At 42.9% G+C, this 26,542-nt stretch overlaps 1 protein-coding gene across 2 annotated transcripts in view; it reads left to right on the forward strand.

The window, feature by feature from the left end:
• The window catches only part of PCNX2 (pecanex 2), a 454,272-nt gene that overhangs the window by 301,017 nt on the left and 126,713 nt on the right, over positions 1 to 26,542 (forward strand). For both annotated transcript variants that reach the window (XM_072141166.1, XM_072141167.1), the window contains 4 exons: positions 548 to 640; positions 4,601 to 4,751; positions 18,696 to 18,837; positions 22,919 to 23,096. In XM_072141166.1, coding sequence (XP_071997267.1) covers positions 548 to 640; positions 4,601 to 4,751; positions 18,696 to 18,837; positions 22,919 to 23,096 — 564 coding nt within the window. The remainder of the gene's footprint in view (positions 1 to 547; positions 641 to 4,600; positions 4,752 to 18,695; positions 18,838 to 22,918; positions 23,097 to 26,542) is intronic.

Genomic DNA, 26,542 nt, shown 5'->3' on the forward strand with positions numbered 1-26,542 from the left:
GTCACCATGACACTCTTTAGCCTGCCACTGCCTCTGCATGCTGTCCCCTATAGTGTCAGGGTCATTTATTGCATGTTTTAGATGCTATCTAGCCTCATTCGGTCACTCTGTCATGGCCATGCTGTTGCCCATAATTTTGGCATAATGGTACGATTAAGCAGCCTCAGAGGCATCCACGCATGCTGCCCCTGCTGTTTCCTGTCCATTTCCGTGGTGTTTCCATCATTTTCTGAGGTTCCCAGGTGTTTGGCCAAGCTTCCCTGTGCAGAGCCTTGGTCCCCTTGAAAAATGCTCGAGTCTCCCATTGACTTCAATGGGGCTCGTTATTCGAGCATCGGGAAAAGTTTGTCTCGAATAACGAGCACCCGAGCATTTTAGTGCTCGCTCATCTCTAATCATAACCCCTTTAAAAAATGTATACTTTGCACTTGGGATTATTTTGCACAAACACGTTTAGCATGGTTAGCTATTTTATCTGACCTCTTTTTCTTGTATGGAAAAAAAATAAAAACTTACTTTAAACATGAATTTCTCTTTTTCTTCTCAGAAAGAAATCCTTGTGTCTGATCTAATTGTGTGTACATTATCTGGACTTTTAACTTTTGCGATCAGTGCCAGTACAGTGTTTCTCTTCTTAAGTGTAAGTATTAGTTTTACAAAATATATTTAGAAATTCATTGCATCATTAACATGTTAAAGAGGACCATTCACCCCAAAAATGACCTCCGCCAAATGTGCCCTCCCCATAATCCTCTCCCCAGCCCCTTTCTCCCCAGCCAGTTTTTTTTTTTTTATTTGTGGTAAGTTGATTTAAACCGATCCGACCTCTTACTAAATAAGAGGTCAGATTCTCGGATCTTGTGCGCTTGCAGTCGGCGTTATTCATAAGGGGGCCGGCCGACACACCCCCAGCACAGGTCCTTTTTTAAGCATGTTTACTTTCTATCTTTACTTATATGACAAATCGGGTGAATTAACTGTAATATGTAAGTTTATGACAGGATTAAGATGATAAAAGCCTATAACCCTATCGTTTTTATTTCACTTATTTTTGTTTTAAAAGTTTGTATACAATTTCTATTGACACAAATATAATTGACATTTGATATCATGTCCTTTTTCCTTTGTCATGCAGCAGCAAAATGATATGGGGTCAGTGGATGTGGTTGGTTAATTGGGGGATGCTGAAGTGCTCATGGGCCCCCTGTACAAGAGTTTAGCTCCCCCACTACCACTAAAACTACCTGATGAATCACAAAACAGACAGAAAACCTTTAGAATGACATATCACTGCATTCTTTCTAACCTAAAGTTATACTCCATGCAACTATATCTCCACCCAGTGCTGCTGATAATAAAGTTTACAGTGTAGTGTCTCTTGGATAACACTGTGTTACACAATTAAACTCACCGGCCACTTTATTAGTTACACCTGTCCAACTGCTCGTTAACACTTAATTTCTAATCAGCCAATCACATGGCGGCAACTCAGTGCATTTAGGCATTTAGACATGGTCAAGACAATCTCCTACAGTTCAAACCGAGCATCAGTATGGGGAAGAAAGGTGATTTGAGTGCCTTTGAACATGGCATGGTTGTTGGTGCCAGAAGGGCTGGTCTGAGTATTTCAGAAACTGCTGATCTACTGGGATTTTCACACACAACCATCTCTAGGGTTTACAGAGAATGGTCCGAAAACATCCAGTGAGCGGCAGTTCTGTGGGCGGAAATGCCTTGTTGATGCCAGAGGTCAGAGGAGAATGGGCAGACTGGTTTGACCTGATAGAAAGGCAACAGTGACTCAAATCGCCACCCGTTACAACCAAGGTAGGCAGAAGAGCATCTCTGAACGCACAGTACGTTGAACTTTGAGGCAGATGGGCTACAGCAGCAGAAGACCAGCTAAGAACATGAAACTGAGGCTACAATTTGCGCAAGCTCATTGAAATTGGACAGTAGAAGATTGGAAAAACGTTGCCTGGTCTGATGAGTCTCAATTTCTGCTGCGACATTCGGATGGTAGGGTCAGAATTTGGCTTCAACAACATGAAAGCATGGATCCATCCTGCCTTGTATCAACGGTTCAGGCTGGTGGTGGTGGTGTCATGGTGTGGCGAACGCCACAGCCTACCTGAGTATTGTTGCTGACCATGTCCATCCCTATATGACCACAATGTACCCAACATCTGATGGCTACTTTCAGCAGGATAATGCGCCATGTCATAAAGCTGGAATCATCTCAGACTGGTTTCTTGAACATGACAATGAGTTCACTGTACTCAAATGGCCTCCACAGTCACCAGATCTCAATCCAATAGAGCATCTTTGGGATGTGGTGAAATGGGAGATTCGCATCATGGATGTGCAGCCGACAAATCTGCGGCAACTGTGTGATGCCATCATGTCAATATGGACCAAAATCTCTGAGGAATGCTTCCAGCACCTTGTTGAATCTATGCCACGAAGAATTGAGGCAGTTCTGAAGGCAAAAGGGGGTCCAACCCATTACTAGCATGGTGTATCTAATAAAGTGGCCGGTGAGTGTAAATGTTTGTACAGAAAACACCATACCCCAAAAAATGGTGAGGTGCTTCTCTAACAACAAACTCTGGATTAACCCTGATATAGAAGTTCTTCTTAAGCCCTTCATGATCGTTCCGGGGCGGCGTCCAATGGTTGCACATATGTGAGTGTACAGGTGAGCTCCACCGGCCAAATCCAAGGCAGAGGAATGTATGGAGAGAGGACGCCGATGCTACAATTCGATGGCAGAGCAGGGAAGCAGAAGCAGAGCAATGTCGAGACCCCGATGCCGGCGAAGGACAGAAAAGTCATCTGATGGGACTCACTATAATTACTACAAGAGAGACCGGGTGAATGATCGAGAGGATGAGTAGAAAGGTTTTTTTTCCTTATTTTTTGCTGTGGCTTGGCAGGTATTAAATTTTTCCTAGTAGTAAAACCAGGGGCAGTATCCCTTACATCTGGAAAGGAAGACACAGTCACCTCCATAGAAAAGTTGTTTTTCAAGATGAATTCGAGATGCTGTGACTTTTCAGAGAAAAAAGATATCTGAGTTGGGAAAATTAAAAACATCTAATATACCCTAACTACGCAGCAGAAACAAGTATGAAGAGGAAACGGTTTGGTCTTCTATGTGGAAAACTCCATAAACAGGGGGTGAAGTTCCGTTTGCAAGCTCCTGCCGTTCTGAAGATCTTCAGAGAAGATAAAAGCATAAAAACTTTCTTTAAAGTAAAAGAAGCAGAAGAGTTCTGCAAAAAATGTTTGAAGATTGAGTAGTGAGAAGAAGAGAACAACAAACGCAGTAGATGATGAGGATATTGTTCCCCTTCATGTCAAAAATGATTTTTTTTTCTCTACTGTGGGGGGTTGAGGTGGAGACCGGAGGAGGTAGGAGATGGAGGTGTAGATGGAGGAGCCAGTAGGGAAAAAGGGAAGTTACAATAAAAGGTATAGGGGAAGGGGGAGGGGGGAAGGGAGGGAAGGAGGCATGCAACTGGTTTTTTTATGGAAGGAGGTTGAATAAAGATAACTTAGAAGTTAATGGGTAGTAATAGAATAAAGATTACATCCAGGAACGTAAGAGGTATAAATTTTCCTGCTAAGAAGCAGAAACTCCTTGCACACTTGCAAAGGATAGACACTGATATTGCCCTACTTTAAGAAAGATTTATCTGAGAAAGAAATAGTTTGTGTGAAAACCCATTTAACTCTTTACATAGTTAGGCCCCATGCACACTACCATACGGGGGACAATGATATGGCTGCTCAATTTGTGGCCGTATCACAGCCCCCATAGAGGCCTATGGCACCTGCTCACGGTCTGGGCTTTCTACTGGGCGTTCATCCATCCTCACGGCCTTGTGCTCACCCGGATAACATGACATGTTTGTGTGCATGACCCTAAGTAGAGCATATTTCTGTTGACGATTTAGCTCCATAAGGAGACATGTACAGAAAAGTAGCAGCATCAGGATGTAGCAAAAAAAATGTCGTCTTTATTCCATGGTATGTTTTGTCTCGTGACAGCCCTTGTCAAGCAAGAAAGAGCTAAATCTTCAGGGACTGTCTGTAAAGAGTTAAATCATTAGACACATTATGATGTTCCTTATCTCACAATGGTTTAAAGGAAAGAAAGCTGATGTATACAAATTGCTTAAAAATGAAGAAAGGCAGGGTGGGAAGAAGGACATAGAAATATAATTTTTGAATACAGTAAAGGTTTACTATTATCATGTACCTATTGATTCATGCAATTTAGTCAAAGGGCTTTTCGACTATACACACAAAGAAGAACAAAATTGCTGAGGTCAGTTAGTGATGTTTGTTTAGAGGTCATTTCCCCCAAGTGGTATATCATCTGTCAACAAGCAAAAATGAGATTCAAAGGTCGCATTGGGTGCTGTAACTTTGAGGACTGGTGAAATTATTTTAATTACATCAAAAGCAGCTTTTTGTATTTTGTGGATAATACCTTGATAATATGACATTTGTTTTCACATTCATTTGCATCACAAAGTATTATGACATTTTTTTATAGCTATCTAATGATTTTTTATTTTTATTTTATATATAGCCAATTCTCAGTACTGTGCTTCTTGTTATGGCATTGGCTGTGGGTCTCCTGGCACACTATATAATACCACAACTACGGAAACACCATCCATGGCTATGGATTGCACAACCACTTCTTCAAAATAAAGAATACGGGCAGAGAGACATACTTGGTTAGTAGTTCATTACATTCTTAAGTGATACCGTATAGAAAACTGTAAAATTCACAAACTATGCCATATAATGCTAACTGGTAAATCTGAATGAATAGTACATGTAATTGTAATGAAATAGAAATAATGCACTCTTTCCTCTAGCACAGTGAGTATCAGTCCCAATTTGGGTGCCGACTGTTGACAGCCAAACGCAGAGAAACAGCAATCTACGTCAACTTCAGTGATTTTATCAATGGTGTAGGTGTGTCTTTCCACCTAATGAGGCTATTTTCAAGCCTTCATGGTGTGGTCACATGTGGCACTTACAATGTGTTTCTTTGCATCTGTTTCATTATAGTAGGCATGTTAGCACTAATAAAATATTGGAAATAAAGTCCTATGTGAAAAATATAACTTGAATAACATTAGTGTATTTACACAAGGGGGAATAATATAATATAAAAACATGTAACTATTACAGGAAGGAACTGCTAATCCCATAATCCCAGCCTATCTTCATAATTAAAAATATACATACATATGGAAAAAGGACTTGTGAGAAGCCCCAGTGCAGCAAAACAGGAAATTGCAATTGCTTGTTTTGAGGTAAAATGTCAAACTCAAACTTTATGTACTAGTAGTTTTTATTGAACATTGGCTCATTGAATTAATTTTTTTTTTAATAGAAAAACACTCATATCTATTTTATTGTTTATGCCTAGTGAACCCATCGTGTTAGGCCTTACGATACCTTCTCCTTCACCTTTTAGTCTCCAAAATATAATAATTACAACATCTGCAATTTCCACAACTGTGCTTTCCCTTGGGGTCAGCGCAGGGGCGTTGCTAGGGTTGTAAAAGATCCGGGGCATGGGCCCCAATACATATGTAGCGCTCTTTTTGTAATGCCCCCTCCTGTACATAACCCCTCAAATAACAACTTTACTGACAGTGTATACAGCTACAGAAACACCAGAGAAATCCCTACTTTTTCCCTCCAGTGACTGCAGGTGACGTCTCCTCCATCTTCTCCATTAGGCATCACCACATCTTATGTTCCTCATTGTTCCTACATCTTGGTTCCCTGGCAGTGTTATCCTGCTGCTGCCCCTAACAATCTCCCCAAATACTGTAAGGCAGCGCTCACACTTTGTCTTGCATTTAAACAAAACCAGGTGCGTGTTACCCATCACGCCCCAACAGTAAGTAATGTGCCCACACAGCCCACCAGTAATGTCCCCACACAGCCCCCCCAGTAAGTAATGTCCCCACACAGCCCCCCAGTAAGAAAAGTGCCCCACACAGCCCCCCATTAAGAAAAGTGCCCCACACAGCCCCCCAGTAAGTAATGTGCCCCACACAGCCCCCCAGTAAGAAAAGTGCCCCACACAGCCCACACAGCCCCCCAGTAAGTAATGTGCCCCACACAGCCCCCCAGTAATGTCCCCACACAGCCCCCCAGTAAGAAAAGTTCCCCACACAGCCCGCAGTAATGTGTCCCACACAGCCCCGCAGTAATGTGCCCCACACAGCCCCCCAGTAAGTAATGTGCCCCACACAGCCCCCCATTAAGAAAAGTGCCCCACACAGCCCCCCAGTAAGAAAAGTTCCCCACACAGCCCCGCAGTAATGTGCCCCACACAGCCCCCCAGTAAGAAAAGTGCCCCACACAGCCCCCCAGTAAGAAAAGAGCCCCACACAGCCCCCAGTAATATCCCCACACAGCCCCCCAGTAAGTAATGTGCCCCACACAGCCCCCCAGTAAGTAATGTGCCTCACACACAGCCCCCCAGTAAGTAATGTGCCTCACACACAGCCCCCCCCAGTAAGTAATGTGCCTCACACACAGCCCCCCCAGTAAGTAATGTGCCTCACACAGCCCCCCCAGTAAGTAATGTCTCACACACAGCCCCCAGTAAGTAATGTGCTTCACACACAGCCCCCCAGTAAGTAATTTGCCTCACACACAGCCCCCAGTAAGTAATGTGCCTCACACAGCCCCCCCAGTAAGTAATGTGCCTCACACAGCCCCCCAGTAAGTAATGTGCCTCACACAGCCCCCCCCCAGTAAGTAATGTGCCCCATACAGCCCCCCAGTAAGTAATTTGCCCCACACACAGCCCCCCCCAGTAAGTAATTTGCCTCACACAGCCCCCCAGTAAGTAATGTGCCTCACACAGCCCCCAGTAAGTAATGTGCCTCACACAGCCCCCCAGTAAGTAATGTGCTCACACTAACCCCCCTTATTCTCCCCCTTTCCTATCATGTCTCCCCCCTTACCTCACAGATGCAGCTCTCTCTCTGTGTGTGCACTGCTTTCCCCGGCAGGTCATGTGACCATGACATCATCACAGGTCCTTCAGACTCTGTGACTATTATTCACCGGAGGTTGAGCTGCTGGGGAAAGCAGTAACAGCAAACGTTCTCATCACGATCCGTGCAGGACACGGATCGTGTTGAGAGCGGGTAGGATGCTCGGGGAGATCCGGGGCACAGGCCAAAAGATCCGGGGTACGAGCCCCGGATCTTTTGACCTAGCGACGCCCCTGGGTCAGCGTATCTTTCACATTTGGTGTCATATTTACTGTTTTCTAATTGGCTTTTTTTTCCTGCTACCGATTTTAAGGTCACTCTCTACCATATGCCAGTTCCTCCTGTGGCTGTCTTTATAATGTCTGCTAGATATGTGTAATAGAATGGGAACCTTCTGTTCCCAACATTTAGGTTTTTTTGTGTAGACTATATCTTGGTATCTTGGTATCTCTCTTATTTTGCAAAATCTGAAGCTACCCTCTTGCTATTATTGGACCATTAGGCAGTGTTTATTTGTTTATTTTTTAAGGAATTTTATAGGATTTGTAAAGGCGATCAAAAGGCTCCAAACTTGATCACCTGCTGAGATAACATTGCATTTCCATCACACTTGCTAAACCCAATGGAAACTCGAAATTACCTTAGAATGTGATTGCATTTGGGGTCTTTGGATTGCGTTTAAAACGCATACCGTGACAAGTGGCTTGGTTTAGCCAAACCTTTCTCTAGCCCAAAAGTTAGGAGTTATTGCAACACTGTTCTTATAGCCACTATGGCTTTTTTTTTATTGAGAATGCAAGTATATATATTTTCTACATCTATGAAAACAGTGTTAAGTCTTTTAAAGGTCTTTTTATGAGCTATAGGAAGTCAGTTGTGCCTTTAACAGGATGGAATTTAAATAAGAAGGGGACATAGTAACCAGTCTATATATTCTGACAATGCCTCACTCACTAACCCTATCTCAGCAATGGCAACTACATATTTTTATTTTTTAAATCTTTGGTCCAAAGTTTGGTGCCTTAGTATATTCAACAATGAACTAAGGGTTTCTGGGGTTTCTTCCCAGCTTTTGCTATGTGATCTTGAGTCTCAATAAATATTTGGCCTCTTCTTTATAATACTTTTTGGATATCAAAATAGTTTTTTCCCTTTTATCTTTCTTTTTCACTATGAGCTTTTGATTGTTTTTGAAATCCTGAATTGCTGCTAGTCTTTTTGTGAGGTTATTTGTGTCTTTTATTTAATTACCTAGATAATTCCCATCAAAACATGTGAGAACAGGGGGTTACAATTCTCACTGGCTAAGGGGACACACCAGGGCTGCCCCCCCCCCTTTCTATATGTTATGGCTGAAGAATCATTAAGTTAAACCATTAAGCTTGTCTGACATCAGAGGCTTGACAATGGGTAGGAAGGTAGAGACTATTACTTTATACTCTGACGACACATTGCTATTTTTGGAAGAGTGCAGTGCTGGAGGGAAACACAGAATTTGGCAACCATTCAGGCCTTATGATTAATAGGACTAAGTTGCATATACTCCCTATTGACTACTGTGTTCCCACTCTATTGTGGATTACTAAATGTATTCCCCCCTACTGGCGCGTCAGCGCACAGGGGCATGGCCAAAACTTTTTCTATCCCTTTCTGCCTGTGTCAACTTGGTCAAAATGGTTCTCCTACCTAAAATCCTGTACGTCCTACTTCTGTCACCAGTGTATATTCCATGCCAATTCTTTCAGAAGCTTCGTAGTTGCGTAGCCCTATTTGTTTGGGGAGGAGGGAGGACAAGGATAGCCACTGGCTAGCTGTTTTGCTCTTTGGAGGAGGGGTGGTGAACCTTTCTAATTTTAAGCTATACTATTGGGCGGCCGAGCAGTTCCACTTTCCCTGGATGTTCCACCTTGAAAAACCATGCACCATGGCACTTCTTATAAACCTCTACTCTAGTCTACATACCCCACCTGAACATCTCATATTTGGAGGAGACAGAAGGACCAGAGGGGTATCCCCCTTGATATGCCAACTCTTTATGTTGTGCACGAGAGTTCGCAAATTTTTGTAGATAAAATGGGAGTGGCTGTCCCTGATGACTATAAGCTCTGTCTCCTTCTGGTGGTTCCTAAACTGTTCCAATCCATGCTTTCCTTACCAAAACAATGTATTATGCTAGGATGGCAGTAGCTAGATTATGGATGGCTGCACATCCCCTTCACTCCGTGACTAGATCAAGGCAGTGAATAACACCTTCCCACTTAAAATGTGGCTAGTTATTCACAGGAAGAAGGATAGGAGGTTCCATGCCATCTGAGACAAATGAGTTCCCCTCATTCCATCCTAATTACACTCTCTATGATATGTATTGGCTTTTTCTCGCCCTTATCTAGTTACACCATTAGAGGCGGCCCTGGGGTGGGAATATGTTGCAGGTGTGTGGTTGGGTGCTTTGTGCTGTTTATTTTGCATATTGTTTGTTGCTACCAGGGCATGTGCTAAATTTTACTCATTGTTGTTCTGCACACTCTTCAAATGTATGATTATAAATATGTTGGACGTTTCTACATGTTCTTCCTTTTTTTTCTTTCTTTTCCTCTTTGCCATGGAGACGATCCTCCATGATTGTGGACAGAGTCTGCATACTGTATAACCGTACGCTGTTCTCTGTATCTTTCCCTTTTATGTGGATCCTGCGAGACCAACATTTATGTGATGTATCTACCATTTGCATTGTATCACCAAATGCCATTCAATAAAGTTTATTGTTGATTCTTTTTAACAATTCTGTGTTCTCTGCCTCAATCCTCCTCAATCCTCCTCATACTATACTTGTGGTCACTGTCTTCTATGCCCCTCTATGCCCCAGCACTTTATCGTCCATCCTCCTCATACTGTGGCCCCCTGTCCTCCATCCCCCTCATACTATGTGGCCCTGTCCTCCATTCTACTCTTGCTGTGGTCGCCAGTACTCCATCCTCCTCATACTGTGGTGTCCAATCATCCATCCTCCTTGGACTGTGGACCCCTCCTCCCTTCGTGGGTATTAATAAAAAAAATGTAATTACCTTCTCTTGTTTCCTCACAGCAATCCCATTTTCTCATCCTCTGAATGGCTCTGAATGTGACTCAGAGAAGGGGCAGGTCCAACCAAAGGAAGGAGCTACCTCTTAACATATCTGCTAAAGAGAAGCAGATATGTGAGAAGGTAGCAGGAACCTGATCCCACCATCTCCAGGTCCCAATGCTTCCACTCTGCAGCTGTAATGTACAGGTCCAGAAGGAGGCGGGAGAAGCAGAGGGGCATCTCGTGACAATCACCCAACTGCCCAATTGAAAACAGGGACTGTCCCACCAAATCCTGGATGGTTGGGAGCTACGAGACAGAAGCAGCCGTAGCAGATGGAGATAGTGGCAATGCCATGATTTTCGTAGTGGGATGAGGGATGAATTTTAAGACTGGCATTTAAGACACCAGTCTTAAAGGACATCTACCACCATAATAAAGGATTGTAAACCAAGGGGTTTACACAAGAGCGTGTTGTAGTGTAGCCTACAACACAGGGGCGTGGAGAATCTATTTTGATTAAAAACTTTTACTTTTATTTTTTGTTTTATACACTGTGTAACATAGATATCATGTTATTTATTTTCTATGGGTTAGTATGATTATGGTGATAATACATTTGTATATCATTTTTATGTTTGAATAATTTTGCAGAATAAAAACTCAATTACTTGTGTTTTGCACCACCATCTTCCAAGAGGCATAAAATTTTAATTTTTGGTTGATTGAGGTGTATCAGGACTTCTTTTTTGTACAATGAGTTGTAGTTTTTTGTAATTATTAGGGGACATGTATCTTAGGTTTTTTTTCCTGTGGTGTATAATTAATACTTTTGATAGGTCTTTTTTGCCCCTTGTGTATGATCATGTCTTTTTTATTGTGATACATGTTTAGTTTTTCCTATCCTGGCAGGTGCAATGTTTGGCTTTTTTTAGACTTTTTGTTGCAAATGTTTCAAATCCACATTAACTCAAGCCATGTGAGGGGGTTATGTACAGGGTTGGATACTAGTGTAAATTTTGGATGTGGGGCTGTAGCCAGCATTTTTAAGCACTGTAGTTTAACTCCATGGAGATGACGACATGTGAGGGTGCGGTCACACATGGCATCTGTGATGCGCTTTTAAAAGCATCACAGAAATGCATTCTGTGTGTTCTGTATCCACTCCTGCTTTTGGCTATCAATTCTGAGGCTTTTCATTTCTTCTGGCAGATGAAATAAAGGGGGAAAAAAACATAGTAGCAACGTCATAGAGGGTGAAAACAGCATTGTGGAAATCACAGGGTGTTCCAGGGAGACAGGGGTCAGTTGGCAGCAGCATGAGTAGGCCGCAGAGTGGCACATTGACAAATTATGGAGGTGGCGGAAACATGGTAGGCCACAGAGAAGCACAGTGATAGAGCGTGGAGGTGGCAGCAGCAGCAGGAGGCCACAGAGTGGCACAATAACCGGGTGGAGGTGGCAGCAACCTCATCGGCCACAGAGTGGCACAATGACAGTGTGGAGGTGGCAGCAATATAGTAGGCCACAGAGTGGCAGAATGACATAGTTTGGAGGTGGCAGCAACATGGTTGGCCACAGAGTGTCAGAATGACAGAGTGTGGAGGTGGCAGCAGCAGCAGGAAGTCTGAAAGTGGCACAATGACAGTATGGAGGTGGAAGCAACCTCATAGTCCATAAAGTGGCACAATAACAGTGTGGAGGTGGCGGCAACATGGTAGGCCACAGAGTGGCAGAATGACATAGTGTGGAGGTGGCAGCAACATGGTTGGCCACAGAGTGGCACAATGACAGTGTGTGGAGGTGGCAGCAGCAGCAGGAAGTCAGAAAGTGGCACAATGACAGTGTGGAGGTGGAAGAAACCTCATAGTCCATAGAGTGGCACAATAACAGTGTGGAGGTGGCGGCAACATGGTAGGCCACAGAGTGGCACAGTGACATAGTGTGGAGGTGGCAGCAACGTGGTTGGCCACAGAGTGGCAGAATGACAGAGTGTGGAGGCGGCAGCAGCAGGAGGAGGTCAGAAAGTGGCACAATGACAGAGTGGAGGTGGCGGCAACATGGTAGGCCACAGAGTGGCACAATGACATAGTGTGGAGGTGGCAGCAACCTGGTAGGCAACAGAGTGGCAGAATGACAGAGTGTGGAGGTGGCGGCAACAACATGGTAGGCCACAGAGTGGCACAATGACATAGTGTGGAGGTGGCAGCAACCTGGTAGGCAACAGAGTGGCAGAATGACAGAGTGTGGGGTTGGCACCAGCAGCATGAGGTCAGAGAGTGGCACGATGACAAATTATGGAGCTGGCAGCAACAGGGGAGGCCACATTGTGGCACAATGACGGAGTTTGAAATTAATTTGAAGTTGAAATTTTGCATTTAAATTTAAAGATTAGCGACGCCACATGCATCATACATTACAGTTTTCCTGAAAATACTATCTATGCCAAAAAAGAACAGCAAAGGTGGCATCAGCAGCATGAGGTCAGAGAGTGGCACAATTACAAATTCTGGAGCTGGCAGAAACATGGGAGGCCACAGAATGGCACAATGATATAGTGTGGAGGGGGCAGCAGCAGGAGCCCATGGAGTGGCACAATAATATAGTGTGTTGGTGGTAGCAACATGGAAAGCCACAGAGTGGTACAATGATGGTGTGTGGAGGTGGCGGTAGCAGCAGCAGGAGCCCATAGAGTGGCACAATGACAGATTGTGTAGGTGGCGGGCAATTCCAGTCCCTGGTAAAGATGATTGGAGGCAGATGGAGCATCTGGCAGAAGATGTGTGGCATCGGGCGGGTGGCAGCATCAGAATAGTGGCTGAGGCAGGTTGTTAGAATCCAGACCCATTTTTCAACTTTTGGAGGAGGTTTCATGGCTGATCTAATCTAATGCATGAGGAATTGGTGAGATGAAATCCGGGCCGATCCAAGCCTGATTAATCTTGACAAAGGTCAGTCTCTCCACATTACAGGTGTACAAGCGGGTTCTCCTTGGGGTAACGATTGCTCCTGCCACACTGAACTCTGAACTCTGTTTCCGCTCTGATGCCACACTACTGGCAGGGCAGGACAGCTTCTCTACTGCAAACTCCGCTTGTTGAGGCCACAAATCGAGTTTGGCTGCCCAGCAGTCAAGGGGATCCATGACCTGCGGTGGTAAAGTGCTTTCCAAGTAGGCCACCACCTGCTGGTGCAGGGTCTGCTCCATGTCCTGCTGCTGCTGGTGGTGGCTACCCTACTCACTAGGCGGGTGAGGGAAGTTGCTCATTATGAACTCCAAACATAAGCTGTTGCTGATGGAGATGCTACTGCTCCATCTCCCCACAGCAGCCGTGGCAGTAGTACGTGTAGTATTTTACAGCATGAGTTCCAAGACATGAAGCAGTGGAATAACGTTATTCATCCCGCAGTCCTGGCGACAAATAACGTGGCCTCTTCAAAGGGCCTGAGCAAACGGCAGGTGTCACGCATGAGCTGCCAGTGGCTCACAGGGGAGTACTACGGTCCGCTTGCATCAACAAAAAATCATTGATGGCTTTTCTCTGTTCATACAGGCGGTCTAACATATGGAGGCTGGAATTCCAACGGGTGGAAACATCGCATATCAGACTATGTTGGGGTAGGCCGTTCTGACGCTGCAACTCGAGGAGGGTGTACTTGGCTTGGTAAGAATAGCTGAAATGCATGGTCAGTTTCCTGACCATTTTTAGAATGTCTTGCAAATGGGTGTAAGACATCAGGAACTTGTTGACTACCAAATTGAACACGTGCACCATGCAGGGCGCACGGACCATCCCTCCTCGGTGCAGCGTAGACACCATGTTCCTCCCATTGTCTGTCACCATGGATCCAATTTTTAGTTGTCGCAGAGAAAGCCACACATTGATTTCTTGTTGCATGATGCAGAGCAGGTCCTCTCCTGTGTGACTTTGTTCGCCCAGGCAAACCAGGTGTAGAACTGTGTGACACTGCTGTGCCCTGCACTTGTGATGGAGCAGCACTTGTGGAGGCTATGGTGGTGGTGGAGAAGGAGGAGACGGACACTGGCGCAGGAGCAGCAATTTGACAACGTAGAGGAGAAAACGCCATCTCTTGTGAAAGTTGTTGGTGTGGCTGAGCAAGAATCACATTCACCCAGTGGGCTGCAAAGGACATGCACTGGCCCTGACCATAGTTACAGCTCCACTATAAGGCTTATCAAAGGTGTCTGCAATGAAGCTTTATTGTTAATCCTTTTTCTCATGAAAACCCAAAGTTCCCATGGTCACAGGGATTCAAAAATACTTTGTACCTTCATATTTCTTTGTACATTCATATTTCATCTTAAGAACAAGCTTAAATAGTAACTGTAAAGGTTTTTTTATTTTTCACAAATCAATAGTTTATGGGATATAAAACAAATTTGCCTATTATCTTTATTACTTATATTCAGTTGTTTCTTTGCTATACCCCTCCGATTACTTTATTGCTGCAATGGCTGCCTCCTCTCCATGGGCTGATAAGCCTTATGAATCCGTAGCTTATTTACACTTTGTTTCTGTCGGTTTCCTTGGAGGAGGGGAGGAACTTATGCTCCCTGCTCACTGGGGAACAGGTCATGTTTCAGTGAATGTAGCAGAGCTGGAAGAATGCAGAATAGTGAATGTAGATTTATCCTGCACAGAATAGTGAGTTACAAAATCGTCCTGTTCCCTATCAGTCCCTCCATCCCAGTCTGTGATTTTACAGAAGTTTCTCTGTCTGTCTCTACTCCTCCCACTGCTCACTTTCCCCACCTTGTCATCGCAGTATCAGCTCTGTCCAGATAAGTTATTAACCCATACTGCTCACACTGCACGGGCTATAGACTACATGTAACTGGGTTACTAATGATTTCTACCACTTATTACATGTTCCCTGCTCCTGCCTGTGATGGAAGCTGCCAGGCTGTCTCTATATACATAAACAATACATGTATAACCCTCAAATGGGAAAAAGATACAGTAAATACAGTATATGGGGGACACAAGTAGCCCCTGATGGAAAAAAGGGCAACACCGGAGACCAAAGGCTACCCCTATTAGTCCAGAGTCCAAATGTAATACAAAGTAAACATGATAGAATCAAAGTATTAGACTGAAGTACATAGGGCAGAAAAAGTGGCAGTAGTGCAGTAATGAATATATAAACCGTACACAACACTGGAGGTACCATCCAGTGTTAGTAATGAGTATATCAAAATACTATTGCACACTTACCCGACAACATAGTGAACAGACGCTGGACAATATAGGGGGAAGCCGAATGATACACCCCAACGCGCGTTTCGCACGAAGCATTCTGGACTCTGGACTAATAGGGGTAGCCTTTGGTCTCCGGTGTTGCCCTTTTTTCCATCAGGGGCTACTTGTGTCCCCCATATACTGTATTTACTGTATCTTTTTCCCATTTGAGGGTTATACATGTATTGTTTATGTACTTTCAATAAAGAATATTACATATTTGTTTATATAGAAATCTTTTGCCGCTCTGGTTCTTTTTATGGTATTTTGAGTATATTGTTGGAGAGGCTGAATATATAGGGGTATTTTTTGGTTTTGTCTCTATATACATCCTGTATGTGCATTGTGCAGTGTTTAGTGGATTTACTTGTGGGAAAGTAAATGGATTTAATGCTAAATTACTTTGATAGAGAACACAAGGCATCATGGGATCTGTAAGCAAGCTAGCTGGCCTTAGCCTGAGGGCACAGACTGATAGATATTAGTCTCCGCCCACTTCACCTCTCGGGAGAAAGATTTTTTCAAACACTTTCAGAACAGGAAATGCCATAACTTTAAAAACAAACAGAAAGATACCTAGTTTGTGTTACTCGTCCTTTTTGTTCCAAAGGGGAATCACATATTCACATAATAATGTGGTAAATTCACTATAGCTTTACAGTTACGCTTTAAAGAGCCTTTCATGTATATAACTAGGGCATTGTCTGTATTGATATTTTTCAATACCAACTCACTTATTAGATCCATGTAAGCAGCTGAAATGCTTCCTTTTGATTTTTTTTTTATTTAAGGAACTTAATGAAGTTTGGTAGATTATGTACTCTGAAAGAGGTCTCACTGAATCTAGGAAGGATTTTACTTAAACCAATCATGCTTCAGTAGATAAAATCTTTTAACCAACTTCTCATAGGACAGTGGTGGCGAACCTATGGCACGGGTGCCAAAGGTGGCACTCCGAGCCCTCTTTTTGGACACCCAAGCCATCAACATAGCACTCGACATAGAACTCAAAGAATCATCCTGCAATCCTGTTGACTCAAGAAATGCTGCTTTAAAGCAACACTTTCAACACCGTAGAATATGTAGAAAGGGGAGGATTATCTTTAGAGCTCCTCTAGGCCTCACGTTTCTTCCTGTAAAGGGAAATTGTGGAATGATGCTACAACATTAGTCCAAAATTGCCTTTCTTATTTCAACTGTTTTGTTATCCTCAAAAGGCCGATACAATTGAAAATTGTGGTAGAACAGGTAGCAATAAATTACTACTTAACTTGCCGTGCTGGCACTTTGCAATAAATAAGTGTGTTTTGGTTGTAGTTTGGGCACCCGGTCTCTAAAAGGTTCACCACCACTGTCATAGGACATACATCTAATCCAATATCTAATAACTGCAGGATGCGGCTGAAAAAATACAAATATACCAGACCTTAATGCAATGCACACATAAATATATAATACATAACGGCAATAAATGTACTGTGAAATAAAGCTGAGAGCCTGGTCCATCCTTGTCTGTATCCTGTGGGCTCTTCACAGGTGACAATTCTCTATCAGCTATACAACCTCACAATGACTTCTCCTAGCCGTCTCTGCAGGATTTGCCAGCCAGTCAGCTCATTGCCACTAAAATGTATCACATTTAATAGTATAGTGTCTCCTGGATAACTTCTATGTCCCATGCTGCTAATTAACACTCCATAAAACTGAAAAAGCTGCCACCTATAGATATTAAATAATGCACAGGGAACCTCAGTCATATATAATTAATTACAGCAGCCTCCCATCATATATAAAATTTATAAAAGCCTCCCCATGTCGCATCAAATTCATAACAGCCCCCCATGTCATATCAAATTAATAACAGCCCCCTCCAGTCACATGAAATTCATCACAGTAACCCCTTCTTGTCATATCAAATTCATGACAGCCCCCCCAGCCACATCAAATACATAACAGTAACATAACTCATAATCAATTCGTAACAGCCACGCCCCACTCATAATCAATTCCTAACAGCAACCCCCCCACTCATAATTGATTCATAACAACAGCCACCCACTCATAATCAATTCATAACAGCAGCTCCCCCACTCATAATTGATTCCTAACAGCAGCCCCCCCACTCATAATCCATTCCTAACAGCAGCCTCCTATCAGTGCTCATAAAAAAATTAAAAAACTGTACTTACCCAGTACTCGTCCCGCTGCTCCTCTTCTGCCAGTACACATGGGCCCCTCTCTGTGACCCTTATGTGCGTGAGTGATGCCGTGTGTGATGACAACATCACACATGATTGAGTCTTAGAGAGAGGTCCAGCATAACTCTCTCCTGGTGGCCTCCGTGTGAGTCCTTTTCGAGGTGGCCGGAGCATCTGCACCACTGCCTTCTTAAGTGCTGCAGAGGGCCCAAATCCATCTCGGGCAGAAGCGGGCCCTCCCCAGCTTCGGGCCCAGTTGTTAAATCATTGTGCGTTACCATCTGTGCCTCTTGGGTCTGAAGGCTGATTAAAGGGAACCTGTCACCACATTTTCCAATATACAGCTATTCACAGAAAAGCTGTTCCTGATACTAGAAAATGTCTTGGGCCTAGTAAGTTTGGGCATCTACCATTAGAAATGTAATAAAAGGTAAAGAGAGGGAGTAGACTCAGTAGGTAAAAGAAATCTGAATATGAGAAGGCAGTAAAAAGCAGCTGTGCTGGGTGCATTTAAATGGTTAACACCCACGATCGGTGACAGGGGATAATATTTTTTATAGACAAAGTAAATAAGTAGACAAATAAATTAAAATCTGAAAATATTTGCTTTTGTAATTTTTCCGATTAAAATTTTTTAATAAGCAGTAAAATTGTATAAACCTTTACCAAATATGTATGTAGGCTATCACTCCATCACAATTTTCCATGTTCAGAGATAGTGTCTTCTGCAGATCCATCTGCTTTCTGCCTTCAGCTTCACTTCAAACGGAATCTCACCTTTAATATAAATCAGGATTTTGTGAAACAGAATTGGAGATATCTACTCTTAATGTCGGCAATCAAGTTCTGTATTTTAAATTTTTTTTACTGTGACAGTCAATGCTTCTGTTTCACCAATATGATACCAAAATTGTGTTTCTAGGTTCAGAAGATATGACCATTTAAAATTTTACTTTATCATGATATTTATATATGTGCTATCTGCACAGGACATGTGCAAATAGGACATATATGGCCATGTGGTGGTCGTGAAGGGGGTATGGTATAATCCCAACCCCTTTAAATGTGTTTTTTTTACATTTATGTTCTACTATACATGTGATTTATTTATTTTTCTATTCCTTAGATGCTGCCCAGTTAATGTGGTTTGAAAAGCTTTATGTTTGGCTTATCTTTTTTGAGAAATATATTTTATACCCATCCATCATTTTAAATGCAATTACTGCTGAAGCTTTTTCAATCAGTGGCTTTAGAAGGTTTGGAAAACAGTAAGTTCAATTTCAGTACAGTATCATTTTACAAGAGTTAAGAGCGGGGATGGGATTCAAATCTTTAGTAGTGAGAAGTTCATTGTGTGGCAAGGCGAGAGCTATATTAAAAGGTATTGCATTTAATGCAGCCATTCTAAAAATAATGCTATGCAAACACATTGGGGCACATTTAAGGGCTGTGGACCAGTTTTCTGGTGAACTTTGCATGTCCTTTTAGGTGCAAACTGCTTGCACAGGTATTTAAGAAGTGGCTTCACTACAATTGTGACACACGCAAACCGTTTGTCGCGCAGCTGGATCATGCGACACAAATTAGGTCAAAGTCCAACAAAAGTGTGTTACACGCCCTATGTTAAAGGTGCACAAAAATAAAAAGTTGGTGCACTCTGTCAGGACAGTGCAGGGACCGCCAGATTCATGAAGAATGGGCACTAGAAATCCTGAATCTGGCACTCCATGCACTATACACAGACAAACTGCATTTTCTGCAGTTTTCCCTGTTCTTAGTAAATGTGCTCCATTCTGTGAATACAGTCCGAATCTCTCCCAGCTTCTAACTTTTTCTTTAAAAAAAAAAAGTTACAACGGGAGATGATACTGACTGGGGGATATTTATCATACGCTGGCGCTCGTGCAGGCCCCGCCGCTGCAAATTCGCAACCCGATACATCAAGAGTCTTCTGCCTCTTGATGTATCGGGCTGCCAGCAGCGCAGCGTTTATCCTACGCCAGGCAGGGCCTGGCGTAGAAAATATGCAGCCGGCGTCTTTTCATGTATGAAAAGTCGCCGGCAGCAGCGAGTGCACAGGCGCGGGGACAGTAACGCCCCACGCCGGCCCACTCTCGTCCGGCCACGCCCCACGCTCGTCCGGCCGCGCCCCTTCACGCCCCACTGGCGTGAAGGTGGCAGATTGGGGAAAATAATCGCAAAAGCTAGCAATAAGCTAGCATTTGCGATTATTTCAGGGCCTCTGCGCCACTGGCGGTGCGCAGAGGTCCTGATAAATATGCCCCACTGTGTCTATGATAAATTCGGTGCTAGTGATATGGTTGAATACTGTGATAGGTCAGCATACAGCACACACAAATATATAGCATGTATACTGTATACATACAATATATAGTACACATGTGCATCTAAATAAATTAGAATGTCAGCAAAAAGTTTTTTTTTCAGTAGTTAAAGTCAAAAAGTGAAACTCGGATTTTATACAGTCAATGCAAACAGAGTGCACTTTTTCAAGTGTTTATTTATGTTAATGTTGAAGAAAGCCAAGTTAAACCCAAAAGCCATTAGCCTAGATATAGTAAAACTGGTGCACTGTGCAGCGTGTATTTGTGATGCAGGGACATAATAAAAACATGTGCAAGCTCCAAAGAGCATTTGCATTTAATGCAAATGTGGACAAAAAATTAGAACAGGTACAATAATACCTGGGCAATTGTCTCAAAAAATATGAATATTATATAAGACCAACTGTAAAAAAATTATTGAACAGAGAAATGTTGGTTAAATGAAAAGAATGTGCAGTAAATGCACTCAATACATGGTCAGGGCTCCTTTTGCAGGAATGACTGCATCAATGGGGTGTGGCTTGGTGGCAATGAGATGATGGCACAGAGGTGTTATGGAAGCCCAAATTGTTTTGATAGCAGTCTTCAGCTCCTCTGCATTGTTGGGTCTGGTGTTTCTCATCTCCCTCATTTGTTCATTTCCTAGTTTGTTGGCCAATCAAGCACAGTGGGGCAGATTTACTTACCCGGTCCATTCACGTTCCAGCAGCGTGCTCTCTGTGGAGGATTCGGGTCTTCCAGCGATTCACTAAGGTAGTGCGCCCGATGTCCACTAGGTGTCGCTGCTGCGCTGAAGTCCGTCGGAGTTCACTGGAGTTCACCAAGCTATCATGGGTGCAGGTAAGTGTGTGTCAAGCGACACTTTTTAAAAAAAAATACGGCGTTTTTTCCGAATCCGTCGGGTTTTCTTGCGGCCACGCCCCCCGATTTCCGTTGCATGCATGCCGGCGGCAATTCAGGGAAAATCGGTGCAAAACGGTAAAATACGGGTAACCCGAAGGAAAACCGCGATTTGGGCCCATAGTAAATGACCCCCAGTGAGTCAACAGTGCTGGAGTCAGTGCTTCAAGAGCCACCACACACACATAGGTATCCAGGATATGGGCTACAAATTGTTGCATTCCATGTGCCAAGTCACTCCTGACCAAAAGACACCACTATCCCCGATCTATTAAATGGCTGCACCAGTTTTCTGTCTGACTGTAAAGAATGTGGAAACTGCTTGCACGTGTCCGACAAGACAGAAAAGATGTGCACATAAAGGGGCGTGTTGGTGCTTAGTCAGAGTTTGTGCCACATTTATTAGTGACACGCGCCACAATTCTGTCTACAGCACAATTCTGTCTGTGCCATAAATCTGTAGTGTGAGCAAAGGGCAGCAAAAAAAGGTGCATACTTCCAGAGCACTGCAGGGTGCACCAGAATACAAAAGACCTTGGCCCATTGTTTTCAGATTAAAGTAAATTTACCATTTCCTTTGGAAATCAAGGTCCCAGAGTCCGAAGGAAGAGTAGAGAGGCACACGATCTAAGTTGCTTTAGGTCTAGTGTGGAGTTTCCACATCAGTGATGGTTGGGGGAGCCATGTCATCTGCTGGTGTAGATCCACAGTGTTTTTTAAAGTCCAAAATCATTGCAGGCGTCTATTTTTTTTTTTTGCTGATATTGTAATTTACTGAGATGTTCCTGTACATACAGCAAGCATATTAGCACATCACACAATATACTTATGTACAAAAACACAAATGTTAGCATATCACGCAATAACCAAACTTTAGAAAGATTTTTATGCCGCACAGCCAATAAAGGACACTCTGCATCAATGTAAAATCAGCAGCTGGAGGTACAGTACTGGAGAGTCACATTTTCCCTGCACACACTTCCTACTCCTTCTTCAATTGTCACTTCGTGTGCAGAAGAAGCCTGAGGAGGGAAGGAGAGGAGAGAGACGCTGCAGAGTTACTCTTTGGGGCACATGTATCATAGTTTGGTCTCTCTGAGGTGAATTTTAGAGACTTTTGGCGGCTAGTTTTTGCACCTTATGTATGATCCTGTCTTTTTACTTGTGACACAAAATGTCTCATATCCACATGGACACAAGTCACGTGAGGGGGTTATATGCAGGAGTGGACACTGTATATTTACTGTTTATTTGGGATTTAACATGTTTCATTTTTAATGCATATGAAACTAATTACAAGAGCTGTGAGGTGATTTGCCTTATTTTATTACTTTTAACATTTGAATTTACAAAACGCATAGTAAACGCAATGTTAACACATGCATTAACGCAGCGTTTATATTGTGTTTTGTAAACACAAATGTTAACAGTAATGAAATAAGGCAAATAACCTACCCTCAGCTGTTGTAATTAGCTGCAAAATACATTAAAAACGCAATTAAACTGCTACGTGTGACCTCACCCTTAGAAGTAACCAATTAAAAAAAATGCAAAAATGTAAGAATTTTGACAAAAGAGGTTACTGTGCAAAATTTTAAACATTTAAAGCAAGTGAAATAATTCCAATTTACATGAAAAAAAAAACTTCCTTTGCACCTGCCCTGGACCAGGTGCAGATTTCCGCCTAAAAAGTCGCAAAAAAGGTGCAGACCGAGGTGCACTTGAAGAGCGCTAACAAAAGTCGCAAAAAAAGACAATTTGCCTAGCTGAAACTATGACACATGTGCCCCTTTGTATCTGTGCTAAGGTTTGCAGCAAGAAGCTGCTTCCTACACATTGGATTCCAGCTCTGCCTTCTGCAGATGAACACCAATGGCAGAAGGCCATGCGAAAAGGTGGAGGCTGGCTCTCTGTCCTGCTTCTCTCTGGCCGGTTGCGATTTCAACAAATCGTTAGCACGATCCAGAGTGAGTCGACTGGGATGTTAGAGTATTGCTAGGGGGATGGAATTCAATAGTAGGTTGATATGTGTTAAATTTTATTCAAAACTTCAGTAAATTGTTACATTTCAAGCCATGTTTTTTAAATTTTTTTATTTCCACAGATTGGACGCATTTTTAATGGCAGTCGCCGGAATGAAGTTGCTGCGCTCTAGTTTTTGTAATCCTTCACAGCAATATATCATATTGGGATTCACAGTAATACTTTTTCAGTTTGATTATAGTTCTATTTCGGAAGGTTTTTTATTCGATTTCTATGTTATTTCTATTCTCTTTTACAAGGCAAGCATTTTATTGGGATGTTTGTTATCCAAAATGTTATGTTTTACTTTGTGCTTGTTACTTTAGAATTGAAATAATTTCTAACATATTTAAAGCATCCAAAGACATATTTTCCCCTTTTGGAATCAATGTCTGATTATTGGGAACTACTAAAACTGAGTTGGACCATGTGAGCCTTTTAAGTTACACAACTTCTGGGCCTCTGCTATTGTAAAGAGATATCTTAGATTGGAAACAACCCCAGTCATAGATCGTTCAAACAGCTGGGAGCCTTCTAAAGGCTTTTCAGTCCTGTGGATCATCAATTACTATTAAAACTTTTCTGTGGCTGGGCACACTAGTAATACAGTCATTTTACCATAAACCATCATTGCCATCTATGATATAAGTGATCTTGAACAAGTAAATATATAAATAAACAAAAAAAAATCAAAAATACATTTGGGCAGATTTATTATGCAAGTGTTTGATCCAACCAGGGCAGTGAACTGCTGATTGTTTGGAGGTCAGGTATTGGCATCCCAGGATCAACCTTTGATGGCCATTTATTTATTTTTTTTATGGATAGGCTACTAAAATAATATTATAAAGATATTTTGATGCAAAATGTTTTAATTTGAAGATCCATTAATCTGGAATTGTAGTTCAATTAATCTAAAATTGAAAAGTAATTGAATTTGAAGTTCTGGGAAAGTGATCTTCCAGGAATGCAAAACTGAACAATGTCCTTGGACAGATGTCCTTGGACGATGTGGTGCCATCCTGTGAGAATGTAAAAGATACCTCATTGGTACAGATGATTAGGTTGTTCAAAAATTCTGGTTTGAGACCCAATCTTAAAGGGAACCTGACACCAGTGGCTGGAAAGGAGCAGTTCCCCGCCACCCACCCTTGGGAAACAGCTCCTCCATGTGTCCTTTTCAAATATATGAAAACACTCATCACTTGGCTTAGCAACGCCCCATGCTCCTCTACAGCCAATCCAGAGTGAGGGGAGTTATTCATATATTTGAAAAGGACACATGGAGGAGCAGTTTCCCAAGGGTGGAGGGGAAACTGCTCCTTTACAGCCACTCACAGGTGACGAGTGCCTAGTCACACAGCAGATGCTAATGAAAGGTAGAATATAACATATCTTTTTTTTCTGTAAAACCTATTTTTTATACAAAAACACTTTGGCAGTGTACGTAATATGCTCTATGGGGACTGGAGGAATGCTAAAAATGGGTCTCCTGGTGACAGGTCCCCTTTAAGGCCAAAATTTGCCCAAACACGAACCCTATTGAAGTCAATGTTGACTTCATACCCAAAAATGGCTGCAAAATGGGTATAGTAAGGGCTAGGGGGTTGAAAAATAGTGGGGATAGTATGGCAGTTAACTTCCTACAATTGGCAAGTACTTAATGGAAAGTACTTAACGGTTTGGCCATTTTGCAGATTTCCTGACACGTCACTATATTATAAGGTCTGAACCTAGCAGTGGCAACAGACCTCGCTGTCACTGCAGGCAATGGCCCAGACTTACTAAAGCCCCTGCGGCAGTTTTCTGCCGGACTTTGCATATTCTTTCATGTGCAAACATGAACATTGTAGAACATTGTGCCATGCTTAAATATGCATAGGGAGCATGGTTTGGTCTTGAAACAATGCTGTGTTTTAGTATGACATGCACATGACAGCCGTCGCTCTTAGAATCGCTTCACTCTTCAATTCCATGGGCAACTTCAGAGGCCTACTTCACCAAATAAGTTAAACAGGAATGCATCCTGACAAGTTAACATCTGGGCCAGCTTGAAAGGACTGAGCTGTTGGCCAACATCCCACTATAACATCAAACAGTGTACTCTTTTTACACTGACATCAGATGATTCCATTGTTTACGACAGAACCTGTTCTGTTAAACATGGATACATGTAGAAACCCCCCAAAAGAGTGAAGAGTGTCGGCAGTAATTTTGCAATGATGTCACTGATCATTTTGCTCTTCATTTCATCCGTCAGTGTCCGCTTTCAATCGGTTAATAATCCATCATCAGTATTGCTAAAGCCAAAAAACAAACAGGAGTGTATCCAAAACAGAGATGCCTGAGGCTTGAGGCTTTTCATTCCTTCTGACAGATGAAATGAAGGGGAAACCAAACATAGTGGTAATGTCATAGAGCGGTGGAGGGTGAAAACAGCATTATGGAAATCACAGGGTGTTCCAGGGAGACAGGGGTCAGTTGGCAGCAACATGAGTAGGCTGCAGAGTGGCACAATGATGAATCATGGAGGTGGTGGAAACATGCTAGGCCACAGAATGGCACAATGACAGAGCGTGGAGGTTGCTGCAGCAGCAGGAGGCCACAGAGTGGAACAATGAGTGTGGAGGTGGCGGCAACCTGGTAGGCCACAGAGTGGCACAATGACAGTGTGGAGGTGGTGGCAACATGGTAGGCCACAGAGTGGCACAATGACAAGGTGTGGAGGGGGCAGCTGCAACAGCAGGAGGTCATAAAGTGGCACAAAAACAAATTCTGGAGCTGGCAGCAACAGGGGAGGCCACATTGTAGCACAATGATGAAGTTTGATATGAATTTGAAGTTGAAATTTTCCATTTGAAGTTGAAGATTAGAGACGCCACATGCATCATACAATACAGTTTTCCTGAAAATATCATGTCTTTGCCAAAAAAAGGTGGCAGCAGCATGGTCAGAGAGTGGCACGATGATAAATTCTTTAGCTGGCATCAACATGGGAGGCCACATTGTGGCACAATGACAAAGTTTGAAATTCATTTGAAGTTGAAAATTTCCATTTGAATTTGAAGATTAGAAATGCCACATGCATCATACATTACAGTTTTCCTGAAAATATTATGTCTTTGCCAAAAAAGAACGGCAAAGGTGGCAGCAGCAGCATGAAGTTAGAGAGTGGCATAATTACAAATTCTGGAGCTGGCAGCAACATGGGAGGCCACAGAGTGGCACAATGATATTGTGTGGAGGTGGCGGTAGCAGCAGCAGGAGCCCACATAGTGGCACAATGACAGTGTGGAGGCACATTTACTAAGGGTCCGCACGGCATATTTTTGTTGGGTTTCCCGACTATTTCCGATTTGCGCCGCACTTAAGTGGGGTTTTTGTTGCTCGCGATCGGACTTTTGCGCAATCGTGCCGACTTGCTTGCAACACAAATCGGTTGGCGTGGCCGACAGACAACCCGACTGATTCAGACTAAGGCTACATTCACATGGACGTATGAAAACGGCCGTATCCGTACCGTTTTTTTACGGATTACATACGGCCACATTCATTTCAATGGACAATACGTCTGACCATTTATATTGCCGTTGTTAACTCCGTTCCGTACCGTACCGTATACTAGCCGTATAAAAATATAGAGCATGTCCTATTTTCTCCCGTATTTCAGTTCCGTATACCCTAGAAGTCTATGGGGACGTATAAA

Source organism: Engystomops pustulosus, chromosome 3 (assembly GCF_040894005.1).
Source record: "Engystomops pustulosus chromosome 3, aEngPut4.maternal, whole genome shotgun sequence".
Classification (NCBI taxonomy): Eukaryota; Metazoa; Chordata; class Amphibia; order Anura; family Leptodactylidae; genus Engystomops; species Engystomops pustulosus.